Below are 15,463 nucleotides of genomic sequence, written 5' to 3'. Positions count from 1 at the left end.
AAATAGTAAATAATGGCTACTTCTCAGAAAGTATTAAACAGTCAGGTTTGTCCAAGGTTGTCCACTATCGGCATATCTATTTATTATGACCATCAAAATGTAAACTTTATAAATCAGATCCAACAATTATATCAAGGTTCTAGAAATCCAAGTGTACTACATTACGTATTGGATCACAATTTTTTTTTAACTTTTACATTACCGTGTAGTTTACCAATAAAAGGATCTGATGGTGAAGTGGACGTACTCAGTATTCATATCCCGAAAGAAAGAAATTATCTCAATACAATACATTTTCATTGAAAGTTGGCAAAAATAGATACGATCTTGCTACCGTGGAAAGGAAAATACCTGTCTATTTGTGGGGGAAAAATCACAATGATTAACTCTTTGGTCCTTGCCTACACCTAGCAACATGTTTTTTAAATTATATGAGCAAAAAAAAAACAATTGTTTTTATTTGGAACGGCAAGCCAGACCAAATTAAATGGGCCTATTAATATAATGAATATGAATTCGGAGGTCATAAATGATTAAATATTAAAGCATTAGACCATTAGATTAAAGCCTTCCATCATACAAAAGTTACACTTGAATCCGGACGGGTTCTCCAGCAGATTAGTAAAAATGTCTCACCTCGTTAAAAAATGGCATTTTCCCCTTTATTCAGATTACAACCTCTCACTTTTGGTTATTTGAAAATGAAATCAAATATAGCTATTTTTAAAACGTGACATAGAAAGTTGGTTGCAATTTGAGTTTAATCCACCAGAAAAGACAATAACAAATATTACGGTTATACTCAAATATACTATTGATAAAAAAATACATATTTTTGGACAAAAGGTTTACAAAAGGTATAATGATGATATCATACATAGGACTGGGGGAGTTATGTCACACATGCAGCTAACTAAATATATGGACATGTCTGCTCTACTCAAAATTACAACCAACTAATTGCAGCATTATCACAAAAAATGGAAGAGGCAAGTGGAACGGGGAGAAAGTAAGGAACTTGACTGTCGGCTCTGCATTAAAGACCAACATTTCCTAAAGAACATTGTGATAAATAAAAAAGTATACCAGTGTCATTTAAGGACCAAAACATTGTCAGCCATGCCATATAGATTGCAAAATAGTTGGGAAGAGATTTTCGATGTACCGCTTCCATGGCACATGGTTTATGAACTGATACACAAAACAAAGCTGGATTCAAAACTAAGGGTTTTCCAATTAACATTTTTATAAAAAATTCTTGCAACCAATAGAATGTTGTATATGGGGGATACAACCATCCCAGCTTTGCTAATAAGAGACAGAATCCTTAGATAATTATTTTGGTACTGTCCACGTGTAGCTTGTTTTTGGTTGCAGGATCATGAATGTCTGAAAAATTACATTTGCCTGCAGCAAATAGCACTGCTGGGTGATTTAAAAAGTAATTGTCAAGCGATAAATAATATAATAATACTATTAGCAAAAATGTTATCTTTAATTTACAATATGTAGAGCCTATGAGAATATAAAGGTTCAGAACATTTGTGAAACATCACAGCACTGTTGAAAAATATATGGCAAAGAAACTGGATGGTGTTCAGAGATAGATGGGAGGGGTTGAGTGGAGCTGAAGGATGGGACTGGATGGTGTTCAGAGATAGATGGGAGGGGTGGAATGGAGCTGAAGGATGGGACTGGATGGTGTTCAGAGGTAGATGGCAGGGGTTGAGTGGAGCTGAAGAATGGGACAGGATGTTGTTCAGAGATAGATGGGAGGGGTTGAGTGGAGCTGAAGTATGGGACTGGATGGTGTTCAGAGATAGATGGGAGGGGTTGAGTGGAGTTGAAGGATGGGACTGGATGGTGTTCAGAGATAGATGGGAGGGGTTGAGTGGAGTTGAAGGATGGGACTGGATGGTGTTCAGAGATGGATGGGAGGGGTTGAGTGGAGCTGAAATATGGGACTGGATGGTGTTCAGAGATAGATGGGAGGGTTGGAGTTGAAGGATGGGACTGGATGGTGTTCAGAGATAGATGGGAGGGGTTGAGTGGAGCTGAAATATGGGACTGGATGGTGTTCAGAGATAGATGGGAGGGGTTGAGTGGAGTTGAATGATGGGACTGGATGGTGTTCAGAGATAAATGGGAGGGGTTGAGTGGAGCTGAAGGATGGGACTGGATGGTGTTCAGAGATAGATGGGAGGGGTTGAGTGGAGCTGAAGGATGGGACTGGATGGTGTTCAGAGATAGATGGGAGGGGTTGAGTGGAGCTGAGGTATGGGACTGGATGGTGTTCAGAGATAGATGGGAGGGGTTGAGTGGAGCTGAAGGATGGGACTGGATGGTGTTCAGACATAGATGGGAGGGGTTGAGTGGAGCTGAAGGATGGGACTAAAAACAAACAAAAGACAACTATTGTAAAATGTACTGTGTACATAAAATGTATATAGTATGCATAAGCGGGATGTAGAAACCTAAGTGTTGTTGTCCATTAGTTTACTCCAATTAGGGGAGGGATGGTATGATTACGGGAAAATAATAAAGGAAAATAGATTTTATATACAGTATCAGTCAAACGTTTGGACACACCTACTCATTCAAGAGTTTTTCTTTATTTTCTTTATTTGTACTATTTTCTACATTGTAGAATAATAGTGAAGATATCGAAACTATTTTCTACATTGTAGAATAATAGTGAAGATATCAAAACTATGAAATAACACATATGGAATCATGTAGTACCCAAAAAAGTGTTAAACAAATCCAAATATATTTTAGAGTTGAGATTCTTCAAAGTAGCTACTCTTTGCCTTGAGTAAAGCACTTAAACAGCTGCAGCCTGAATAATTGGTCTTTAGTTTGTAGATTTCTTAGCCATTTCGACGTGGGAACTCCCGTCCCTGCGTTTTTTACTCTTTACTCTTTCCACAGAGTTTTATTAACTCTGTGGAAAGGGGCGTTCTATGACCTTTGGGTATAGTGTTTGTGCTCACAGGGGCGTGGCCACTGACCGATCATAAGTTACTATGAAAAACAACTCTCATTTAGAAGACTAAGATCACATTGTTATCTTTCCAAAAGTATTCTTATGCTTAATCATTTATTTTATACAACATTCAGATGCAAACCCCATTATTGAGAATTGTATACAAACAACGAAACAGTAATGTGTGTCTCCTGTCCTTCATGAGGTCACCAAATGAAACAAACTCGACATGACTGTTCCTTAAGTGTCCACGGACCACTCCAACTGCTTGTAATACAGAAATACTGTTCAATTATTCAACCTTTTGATGTGAAGTGTCTCTCTGTGTTCCACAGTCACCTTCTAATCTCGATACTACAGAGCCCAGAAGCAGAATCTTTCACGCCATAAAGCGGCCCCATCCACCTCTGCGGGAGAGAGAGGGCGCTGTCGAGCGGAACCACTGTATCCTGATCCTTCAGATCTTCACAGGAGAGTTATGACAAAACGTTTCAAATTTCTTGAAATTTTCCTTCATGCCTTAAAGTAATGATGGACTGTCATTTATTTTTGTTCATTTGAGTCGTTCTTGCCAAGATATGGACTTGGTCTTTTACCAAATAGGACTATCTTTTGTATACCAATCCTACCTTGTCACAACTTTTAACAAGGTACACCTGTTATTTGAAATGCATTCCAGGTGACTACTGCATGAAGCTGGTTGAGAGAATACCAAGAGTGTGCAAAGCTGTCATCAAGGCAAAGGGTGGCTACTTTGAAGAACCTCAAATGTTAAATATATTTTGATTTGTTTTAACACTTTTTTGGTTATTACATGATTACAAATGCTTTATTTCATAGTATTGATATCTTCACTATTATTCTACAATGTAGAAAATAGTTTAAAAAAATATATAGGTGATTGGAAATGATGCAGACAATGACATTGATGGAAGCCACAATCTATCTGCAATAGTAAAGCTAATTAACCCGCTAAAAAATGTTTTCATTCAAAATTACAAAAAATGTAATAAAATAAAAAGCTGATGGATGGACCTGGAGAAATGTCACCAGCTCAGATTAATATACAGAGCAATGGATGTAAGGACTGGCCATCCATGATATCAACATGATAGCTTTAACCATATTATGAGGCAATACAGTGTTTGTTTACATTTACATCATTTACAAACATTGGAGTAAAGAAGCTTATATTTTGGGTTCTGATGGAGTACGACAGTTGAACTAATCTCAAGAGGCATTTATAAGTTATATTCTTCAAGAATCAATGGGTACATAACATTAATTTAGAAGTCCAAAAATGAATGTAGCAACTGCTGATTGCCCCTTTTAAGTTATATTCTTCAAGAATCTGTGGATATACTATCTTATATAACTAATTTATAAGTCCAAAAATTGATGTAGCAACTAAGGATTCTAGCTTTAAGGGCTTAGCACTAACCCCCCTCACACACACACACGTGCACACGCATGCTCATGCACAAATGCACAAACACACGCACACACAAACACAGTTAGTCTACACCTGTTGTCTACAAAGCATGTGACAAATAACATTTTATTTTATTTGACACACACACACACACACTTCCAATCCCTTTGCTAACCATTAACTTGTGCACTGGGCCATATCTAAGTGGTATTTACAGTTATCACACGGCCCACTGTTACACGCTCACTGCTAAAAATGTGATTCACCTGAGGCCAACCCCAACAATAACAGAGACACAGCACCAGCATCCTGAAATAATCTACCATCATCCTAGGGCAGACACACTACATGACCAAAAGTATGTGGACACCTGCTCGTCAAACATCTCATTCCAAAATCATGGGCATTAATATGGAGTTGATCCCCCTTTGCTGCTATAACAGCCTTCACTCTTCTGGGAAGACTTTCCACTAGATGTTGAAACATTCTTGCTCAGCCACAAGAGCATTAGTGAGGTTGGGCACTGATGTGGGACGATTAGGCCTGGCTCGCCGTTGGCATTCCAATTCATCCCAAATATGTTAGATGGGGTTGTGGTCAGGGCTCTGTGCAGGCCAGTCAAGTTCTTCCACACCGATCTCGATAAACCATTTCTGTATGGACCTCGCTTTGTGCACGAGGGCATTGTCATTCTGAAACAAGAAAGGGCCTTCCCCAAACTGTTGCCACAAAGTTTGTCTAGAATGCCATTGTATGCTGTAGAGCAAAGTTTACCCTTCACTACAACTAAGGGGCCCGAACCATGAGAAACAGCTCCAGACCATTATACCTCCTCCTCCAAACTATACAGTAGGCACTATGCATTGGGGCAGGAAGCTTTCACCTGGCATCAACAAAACCCAGATTCGTCCATCGGAATGCCAGATGGTGAAGCGTGATTCATCACTCCAGAGAACGCATTTCCACTCCTCCAGAGTCCAATGGCGGCGAGCTTTACACCACTCCAGCCGCTTGGAATTGCGCATGGTGATCTTAGGCTTGTGTGCGGGTGCTCGCCCATGGAAACCCATTTCATGAAGCTCCCGAAGAACAGTTCTTGTGCTGACGTTGCTTCCAGAGGCAGTTTGGAACTCAGTAGCGAGTGTTGCAACCGAGGAGAGGCGAGTTTTAAGCACTACACGCTTCAGTACTTGACGGTCCCGTTCTGTGAGCTTGTGTGGCCCACCACCAGTGGTGGAAAAAGTACCCAACTGTCATCATTGAGTAAAAGTAAAGATAACTTAATAGAAAATGACTCAAGTAAAAGTAAAAGTCACCCAGTAAAATTCTACTTGAGTAAAATTCTAAAAAGTATTTTGTTTCAAATATACTTAAGTATCAAACGTAAAAGTATAAATAATTTCAAATTCCTTATATTAAGCAAACTGGATGAGATCATTTACAAACAAACGTGTGTTTAGTGAGTTCGCCAGATCAGAGGCAGTAGGGATGACCAGGGACTTTCGGTTGATAAGTGCGTGAATTTTACTATTTTCCTGTCCTGCTAAGCATTCAAAATGTAACAAGTACTTTTGGGTGTCAAGGAAAATGTACAGAGTAATATGTCAAATATTTTCTCAAGGAATAAAAGTAAAAAGTAAAAGTAGTCAAAAATATAATTAGTAAAGTACAGATACCCTAAAAAACTCCTTAAGTAGTCATTTAAAGTATTTGTACTTAAGTACTTTACACCACTGCCTACCACTTCGCGGCTGAGCCGATGTTGCTGCTAGACATTTCCACTTCACAATAACAGCACTTACAGTTGACCGGGACAGCTCTAGCAGTCCAGACATTTGAGAAACTGACTTGTTGGAAAGGTGGCGTTGTATGACGGTGCCACGTTGAAAGTCACTGAGCTCTTCAGTAAGGCCATTCTACTGCCAATATTTGTCTATGGAGATTGCATGGCTGTGTGCTCAATTTTATACACCTGTCAGCAACAAGTATGACTGAAACAGCCGAATCCACTAATCTGAAGGGGTGTCCAAATACTTCTGGAGATGTATGATAGTTAACACTCCCACTAGAATACATGGAGAAACAGCCCTGCAACACATGTACACATGAGAGCTAAATGCACCTCTTTTTAGTGATACATGTTCATTTATAGGCTTTTTGAAGCTGGAATCCCTAATGGTGAATCTGCCATGTCCGTTTGGGATATGAAAACAATCTCAAGAAACCGGAAATAATGAACACTGTTTTTTTTCCCCTTCGGACATCATTGCACACGCGATAAAACAGCAGAATATGTTCCGCAAAATGTTTTTACCCCCCTGCTCACCTCCGTTTGGACGCTCCTCAACTGGTTCGTATAACAATAACAAAGGGACTGGGGAGAACAGCGGCGCTGGTTCCCCTAATGTGGATTCCATCTTTAAGCAGCTGTGTACTCTACCAGACCTGGGTTCAGGTACTATTTGATCGTTTACAGTTTTGGGACTATTCTATTGGCTCATTAAGCCAGGCAAGCTCTCAAACAGGCACAGCTTTGCTGTAGCTAGGTAGAACTGGAAGTTGAACTGGAAATAAAATAAAATCTCTCTAACAACAAAACAACTGTGCAGTTAGTGGCTTTATTTGATTAGGCTGCAACGAGGTTTAAATGCACTGTTTACATGTCATAATAGTCCCTGATTATGGTGGCGATTGATAGTGGGCGCTAATTTAGCGGTGTCATCTTAAATGTGTCTAATTAGGATTTCAAACTAAAAGCACAGGGAAGAGAAATTAACCCACCTGGTTGGTTGGCACAAAGTCCAGTCCAGCCTCTGGCATGCCCAGGAACATGGCCTCACTGTCGTACTGCAAACACAACAAGAACACAACAGGAGCACAGTTAGAATGGTGTTCACTTTACTTAAGAAAATGATACGGAGACAGAGATAGAGGGGGAAGACAGAGAGGGGAGAGAGAGAGAGGGAGACAGAGATAGAGGGGGAAGACAGAGAGGAGAGAGAGAGGGACAAATAGAGGGGGAAGACAGAGAGGGGAGAGAGAGAGAGGGAGACAGAGATAGAGGGGGAAGACAGAGAGGAGAGAGAGAGGGAGACAGATAGAGGGGGAAAACAGAGAGGAGAGAGAGAGGGAGACAGATGGGGAAGACAGAGGGGAGAGAGAGAGAGGGAGACCGAGATAGAGAGGGGAGAGAGAGAGAGGGAGACAGAGATAGAGGGGGAAGACAGAGAGGAGAGAGAGAGGGAGACAAATAGAGGGGGAAGACAGAGAGGGGAGAGAGAGAGAGGGAGACAGAGATAGAGGGGGAAGACAGAGAGGGGATGAGAGAGGGATTCAGAGATAGAGGGGGAAGGGAGAGAGGAGAGAGAGAGGGAGACAGAGATAGAGGGGGAAGACAGAGAGGAGATGAGAGATGGATTCAGAGATAGAGGGGGAAGGGAGAGAGGGGAGAGAGAGGGAGACAGAGATAGAGGGGGAAGACAGAGAGGGGAGACAGAGATAGAGATATATAGAGGTGAGTGCAATGTTTACTGTTAATGTTTTTGTTTATGTTGTTAAATTAGTTTCTTCTCAGTTTTGTTTATTTCACTTATTTAGGCGATGTAAACATACATTTCCCATGCCAATAAAGCTCCTTTGAATTGAATTGAGAGAAAATAAAGAAGAACATTAGAAAAGAGAGAAGTAGAGGAAGAGAGAGAGTATTATATTAGTCAACTGATGTTTTCCTTTTGTTGGTGTCTTTGTTCAGGGTTCTTGTCTTTCCCTTTTCGGACAACTTCCCTTTGAAGGCCTTGTTCTCATCCTTATCGACTGAGATGTCAGCAATTTAAAGCAATTAGCACACTAGTAATTACAAGCCACAAAGGAAAGGCTTGAACGCAATCCTTTCATGTGCAATCTGTTATAAAACAGAAAAGCCCCTCTGTCTGTCTGTCTGTCTGTCTGTCTGTCTGTCTGTCTGTCTGTCTGTCTGTCTGTCTGTCTGTCTGTCTGTCTGTCTGTCTGTCTGTCTGTCTGTCTGTCCATTCTGCATCCCCACTTACACTTTACTGCTTTGAGTTAGGCCTATAGTGATTCACCTCACACACACATGCACACACACACTTTGGAAGCAACGGGAATGGAGATTTACTAGTATAGCTAAAATGCACATTCAAGTCTTAACATGAAAATGGACTGTATGTGAAGGATGCTATATAACCGGTCAATATACATTCCATACAGTGAGGCATCTGACATTCGTGGATACACCGACACTACACAGACACTACACAGACACTACACAGACACTACAGACACTACACAGACACTACACAGACACTACACAGACACTACACATACACTACACAGACACTACACAGACACTACACCGACACTACACAGACACTACACAGACACTACAGACACTACACCGACACTACACATACACTACAGACACTACACAGACACTACACCGACACTACACAGACACTACACAGACACTACAGACACTACACAGACACTACACAGAGACTACACATACACTACACAGACACTACACAGACACTACACCGACACTACACAGACACTACAGACACTACACAGACACTACACCGACACTACACATACACTACAGACACTACACAGACACTACACCGACACTACACAGACACTACACCGACACTACACAGACACTACACAGACACTACACAGACACTACACCGACACTACACAGACACTACACAGATACTACAGACACTACACAGACACTACACCGACACTACACATACACTACAGACACTACACAGACACAACACAGACACTACAGACACTACACAGACACTACACCGACACTACACATACACTACAGACACTACACAGACACTACACAGACACTACACCGACACTACACAGACACTACAGACACTACACCGACACTACACCGACACTACACAGACACTACACAGACACTACACAGACACTACACCGACACTACACCGAAACTACACATACACTACACAGACACTACACATACACTACACAGACACTACACATACACTACACAGACACTACACCGAAACTACACATACACTACACAGACACTACACATACACTACACAGACACTACACATACACTACACAGACACTACACAGACACTACTCATACACTACACAGACACTACACATACACTACACAGACACTACACATACACTACACAGACACTACACAGACACTACACATACACTACACATACACTACACAGACACTACACATACACTACACATGCACTACACAGGCACTACACAGGCACTACACAGACACTACACATACACTACACAGACACTACACATACACTACACAGACACTACACATACACAGACACTACACAAACACTACACAGACTACACACAGACTACACTTAGCCCTTATATCAGGTTGTAAGGGGACATTAGAATAAGACCAAGTGATCTGTGATAAAATACTTGAGTGCAATTGATTCAAAGTAGAATACATTCAAAGTCAACATTTCTTGTGATTCAGTGCATATGTCCCATATGATTTCCTTCAGCCAACTGTTCTTGAATAAACACTGAGCCCCATGGTTTTGGCAGTGTTCCAGTTTAAATGTACGTAATGCATTGCCATTTCCCCCTCTACCCTCTTAACATCTGTGATCTCTTAGTTCAGGGTGGCTTGCTCCACTTCTAACACATTATAAGTCTCAAAACAAATAAGCTACTTTTCTTTTGATGCCAGTATGTATTAGTGAAATGGGTCTGTAGTAGGGAACTGTTTTGAATCCCCAGCCCAACTTGTGGAGTGTTCAAAGAATTCTCTCCCTTACTTTAAAGTGTGTTTTAGATGAGTCAATGGTAAAGGAGTTGTCCAAAAGCAGCTGTATGGCACCAGTCTTGCTATAACCTCACTCACTCAGGGTGAGAGTAGAACTAAACTGAGCATGACCACAAATGGCTTCCAACAGACTGACATTTCCACAGGCTAATGTAACAAATATCATAAGGGATTTGTTCATATCTGCATTGGATACAAGATACAGAGTTGTGATTGGTGCTAGGACAGTTTTAGTATGAGCTGATTGGACAAAGAGCTCTGTCTCAACCTCAGCAGTAGCATCCTGTTCTAACCACCCGATGCACCTGTCCTGTCCTACAAGGGACATGACAGGTGAAAAAGCTAAGCCCATCCACACAGGTAGACACTGGACAAACGACTGCTCACAATTCGCCAGCTGTCACACCAATGCAAATGAGCGATCGGATGACTAAATCAACAAAAAGCCAAAACAGGGTGTCATGGCTGACCTTGTAAGACAACCCCCCCCCCCCCCTCTCTCTCTCTACACAGAGTTTGGAATGGAGCATCTGCCTGGCAGTCCGAGGAAAGAGGAGGCTGTAGGGTTGTAACACAGACACCCATTCCTCCAAATGAACCGACACCTCTGCATTATTAATGATTACATGGAACAGCTGATTGTGTCCGTGGAACATGGAACAGCTGCATGTGTCCGTGGAACATGGAACAGACTCGCAACAGCAGCACTGGACAAACAATCTATACAAGTTGTATGAGACCTGACTCTCTTGTACAGTATAACATGTGGTCTCAACAGTGTTTCTCTCTCTCTCTCTCTCTCTCTCTCTCTCTCTCTCTCTCTCTCTCAATTCAAAGGGCTTTATTGGCATGGGAAACATATGTTTGCATTGCCAAAGTAAGTGAAATAAATAATAGACAAAAGTTAAATAAACAATAAAAAATTAACTGTAAACATTACACTCATAAAAGTTCCAAAGAAATAGAGACATTTCAAATGTCATATGTATATATACAGTGTTATAACAATGTGCAAATAGTTAAAGTACGAAAGTGAAAATAAATAAACATAAATATGGGTTTAATTTACAATGGTGTTTGTTCTTCACTGGTTGACCTTTTCTTGTGGCAACAGGTCACAAATCTTGCTGCTGTGAATGACACACTGTGGTATTTCACTCAATAGATATGGGAGTTTATAAAAATTGTTTGTTGATTTGTTTTCAAATTCTTTGTGGGTCTGTGTAATCTGAGGGTAATATGTGTCTCTAATATGGTCATACATTTGGCGGGAGGTTAGGAAGTGCATCTCAGCTTCCACCTCATTTTGTGGGCAGTGTGCACATAGCCTGTCTTCTCTTGAGAGCCAGGTCTGTACATAGTCAAAGCTTAATATTGGGTCAGTCACAGTGGCAGAAGTACTCTCTGTTTTTGTGTTAATTCTTTCCAATGTGGCAAGTAATTATTTTTTTGTTTTCTCATGAATTGGTTGGTTTAATTGTGTTGCTGTTCTGGGCCTCTATGGGGTGTGTTTGTTTTTGTGAGCAGAGCCCCAGGACCAGCTTGCTTAGGGGATTCTTCTCCAGGTTCATCTCTCTGTTGGTGATGGCATTGATATGGAAAGTTTGGGAATCTCTTCTTTTTAGGTGGTTGTAGAATTTAACAGCTCTTTTTGGATTTTGATAATTAGCGGGTATCGGCCTAATTCTGCTCTGCATGCATTATTTGGTGTTTTACGTTGTACACATAGGATATTTTTGCAGAATTCTGCATGCAGAGTCTCAATTTGGTGTTTGTCCCATTTTGTAATTTTTGGGTTGGTGAGCAGACCCCAGCCCTCACAAACATAAAGGACAATGGGTTCTATAACTGATTCAAGTATTTTAGCCAGATCCTAATTGGTATGCCAAATTGTATGTTCCCTTTGATGGGGCAAAAAGCCCTTCTTGGCTTGTCTCTCAGATTGTTCACAGCTTTGGGGAAGTTACCTGTGACACTGATGTTTAGGCCGAGGTATGTATAGTTATTTGTGTGCTCTAGGGCGACGGTGTCTAGATGGAATATGTAAAGTGCCTTGCGAAAGTATTCGGCCCCCTTGAACTTTGCGACCTTTTGCCACATTTCAGGCTTCAAACATAAAGATATAAAACTGTATTTTTTTGTGAAGAATCAACAACAAGTGGGACACAATCATGAAGTGGAACGACATTTATTGGATATTTCAAACTTTTTTAACAAATCAAAAACTGAAATATTGGGCGTGCAAAATTATTCAGCCCCCTTAAGTTAATACTTTGTAGCGCCACCTTTTGCTGCGATTACAGCTGTAATTCGCTTGGGGTATGTCTCTATCAGTTTTGCACATCGAGAGACTGAAATTTTTTCCCATTCCTCCTTGCAAAACAGCTCGAGCTCAGTGAGGTTGGATGGAGAGCATTTGTGAACAGCAGTTTTCAGTTCTTTCCACAGATTCTCGATTGGATTCAGGTCTGGACTTTGACTTGGCCATCTGGATATGTTTATTTTTGAACCATTCCATTGTAGATTTTGCTTTATGTTTTGGATCATTGTCTTGTTGGAAGACAAATCTCCGTCCCAGTCTCAGGTCTTTTGCAGACTCCATCAGGTTTTCTTCCAGAATGGTCCTGTATTTGGCTCCATCCATCTTCCCATCAATTTTAACCATCTTCCCTGTCCCTGCTGAAGAAAAGCAGGCCCAAACCATGATGCTGCCACCACCATGTTTGACAGTGGGGATGGTGTGGTCAGGGTGATGCGTTGTGTTGCTTTTACGCCAAACATAACGTTTTGCATTGTTGCCAAAAAGTTCAATTTTGGTTTCATCTGACCAGTGCACCTTCTTCCACATCTTTGGTGTGTCTCCCAGGTGGCTTGTGGCAAACTTTAAATGACACTTTTTATGGATATCTTTAAGAAATGGCTTTCTTCTTGCCACTCTTCCATAAAGGCCAGATTTGTACAATATACGACTGATTGTTGTCCTATGGACAGAGTCTCCCACCTCAGCTGTATATCTCTGCAGTTCATCCAGAGTGATCATGGGCCTCTTGGCTGCATCTCTGATCAGTCATCTCCTTGTATGAGCTGAACGTTTAGAGGGACGGCCAGGTCTTGGTAGATTTGCAGTGGTCTGATACTCCTTCCATTTCAATATTATCGCTTGCACAGTGCTCCTTGGGATGTTTAAAGCTTGGGAAATCTTTTTGTATCCAAATTCGGCTTGAAACTTCTTCACAACAGTATCTCGGACCTGCCTGGTGTGTTCCTTGTTCTTCATGATGCTCTCTGCGCTTTTAACGGACCTCTGAGACTATCACAGTGCAGGTGCATTTATACGGAGACTTGATTACACACAGGTGGATTGTATTTATCATCATTAGTCATTTAGGTCAACATTGGATCATTCAGAGATCCTCACTGAACTTCTGGAGAGAGTTTGCTGCACTGAAAGTAAAGGGGCTGAATAATTTTGCACGCCCAATTTTTCAGTTTTTGATTTGTTAAAAAAGTTTGAAATATCCAATAAATGTCGTTCCACTTCATGATTGTGTCCCACTTGTTGTTGATTCTTCACAAAAAAATACAGTTTTATATCTTTATGTTTGAAGCCTGAAATGTGGCAAAAGGTCGCAAAGTTCAAGGGGGCCGAATACTTTCGCAAGGCACTGTATGTGGTCCTGGCAACTGGACCTGTTTTGGAACACCATTCATTTTGTCTTACTGAGATTTACTGTCAAGGCCCAGGTCTGACAGAATCTGTGCAGAAGATCTAGGTGCTGCTGTAGGACCTCCTTGGCTGGGGATAGAAGCACCAGATCATCAGCAAACAGTAGGACATTTGACTTCAGATTCTAGTAGGGTGAGACCGGGTCCTGCGGACTGTTCTACTGCCCTTACAAATTTGTTTATATGTTGAAGAGGGTGGGGCTCAAACTGCATCCCTGTCTCCCCACGGCCCTGTGGAAAGAAATGTGTGTGTTGTTTGCCAATTGGAACAGCACACTTGTTATTTGTGTACATGGATTTTATAATGTTTTTCCCCCAACACCTGTCATACGATAGTTTGGTAAAAAGACAACTTGACATTTGCTAAGTATATTGTTTACACAGAGGAAATGTACGAGTCTGCTGTTAAAGATAATGCAGAGTATTTTCGAGAGGTTGCTGTTGACACATCCCACGGTAGTTATTGGGGTCAAATTTGTCTCTACTTTTGTGGATTGGGGTGATCAGTCCTTAGTTCCAAATATTGGGGAAGATGCCAGAGCTGTGGATGATGTTAAAGAGTTGAAGTATAGACAATTGTAATTTGTGGCCGGTATATTTTATCATTTCACTTAGGATACTATGAAACCACAGGCCTTTTTGGTTTGGAGGTTTTTTATGTTGTCCTCTAGTTCATTCAATGTAATTGGAGAATCCAGTGGGTTCTGGTAGTCTTTAATAGTTGATTCAAAGATTTGTATTTGATCATTCTTCATCAAACCATTTCTCTCTCTCTCTCTCTCTCTCTCTCACTCAATCCCCCCTCATCTTCCTTAAAGTTACATAAGGATGGGAGTAAACTGTAAACTGTAGAGCAAAGCCAACATAAACACCCAAGCTAATAAACCAATACATTGACATGCTGTGAGAAAAAAAAACACATGGGGGAGTGCTACTTTTGTTAGCCTCAGTGACTTATGCTACTGTTAGATAAACCCCAAATGTGTTCTGCTTTTGTTAGCCTCAGTGACTTATGCTACTGTTAGATAAACCCCAAATGTGTTCTGCTTTTGTTAGCCTCAGTGACTTATGCTACTGTTAGATAAACCCCAAATGTGTTCTGCTTTTGTTAGCCTCAGTGACTTATGCTACTGTTAGATAAACCCCAAATGTGTTCTGCTTTTGATTAAGAAAGGCTAACAGCTATTTCATGTAATAAGTAGGGCATATAGAAACTCTGACCCCTATACTGATTGGAGTCATCTGACCCCGCCCATTCACTCAAATTAACCAATAGATGCTCTTTGCTGTCAACTATAAAGAGTGTCAGTGCACGAGACAGCATCCCATTGATTGGTTCAGGACTTCCTCCCAACAGTAATAGTCAGTCAGTCAAAGTGGTCGTTGTGACAACAGTTTCTCCCGCTGCCTTTTTTCAATATACTAAACACTGTTGCGCTGTGGGTGTGGCATCTTCCTCATCAAATATACAGTAAACATTGTA

General features: G+C 41.0%; 1 protein-coding gene across 2 annotated transcripts in view; it reads right to left on the bottom strand.

The window, feature by feature from the left end:
* LOC135558610 (thymocyte selection-associated high mobility group box protein TOX-like) overlaps positions 1 to 15,463 on the bottom strand; it is a 93,620-nt gene that overhangs the window by 43,159 nt on the left and 34,998 nt on the right. For both annotated transcript variants that reach the window (XM_064992540.1, XM_064992541.1), the window contains exon 2: positions 7,200 to 7,265. In XM_064992540.1, the coding sequence (XP_064848612.1) occupies positions 7,200 to 7,265 (66 nt within the window). The remainder of the gene's footprint in view (positions 1 to 7,199; positions 7,266 to 15,463) is intronic.

The sequence above is a fragment of the Oncorhynchus masou genome, chromosome 17 (assembly GCF_036934945.1).
Source record: "Oncorhynchus masou masou isolate Uvic2021 chromosome 17, UVic_Omas_1.1, whole genome shotgun sequence".
Lineage (NCBI taxonomy): Eukaryota > Metazoa > Chordata > Actinopteri > Salmoniformes > Salmonidae > Oncorhynchus > Oncorhynchus masou.
This window is presented reverse-complemented; position numbering and strand designations above follow the sequence as displayed.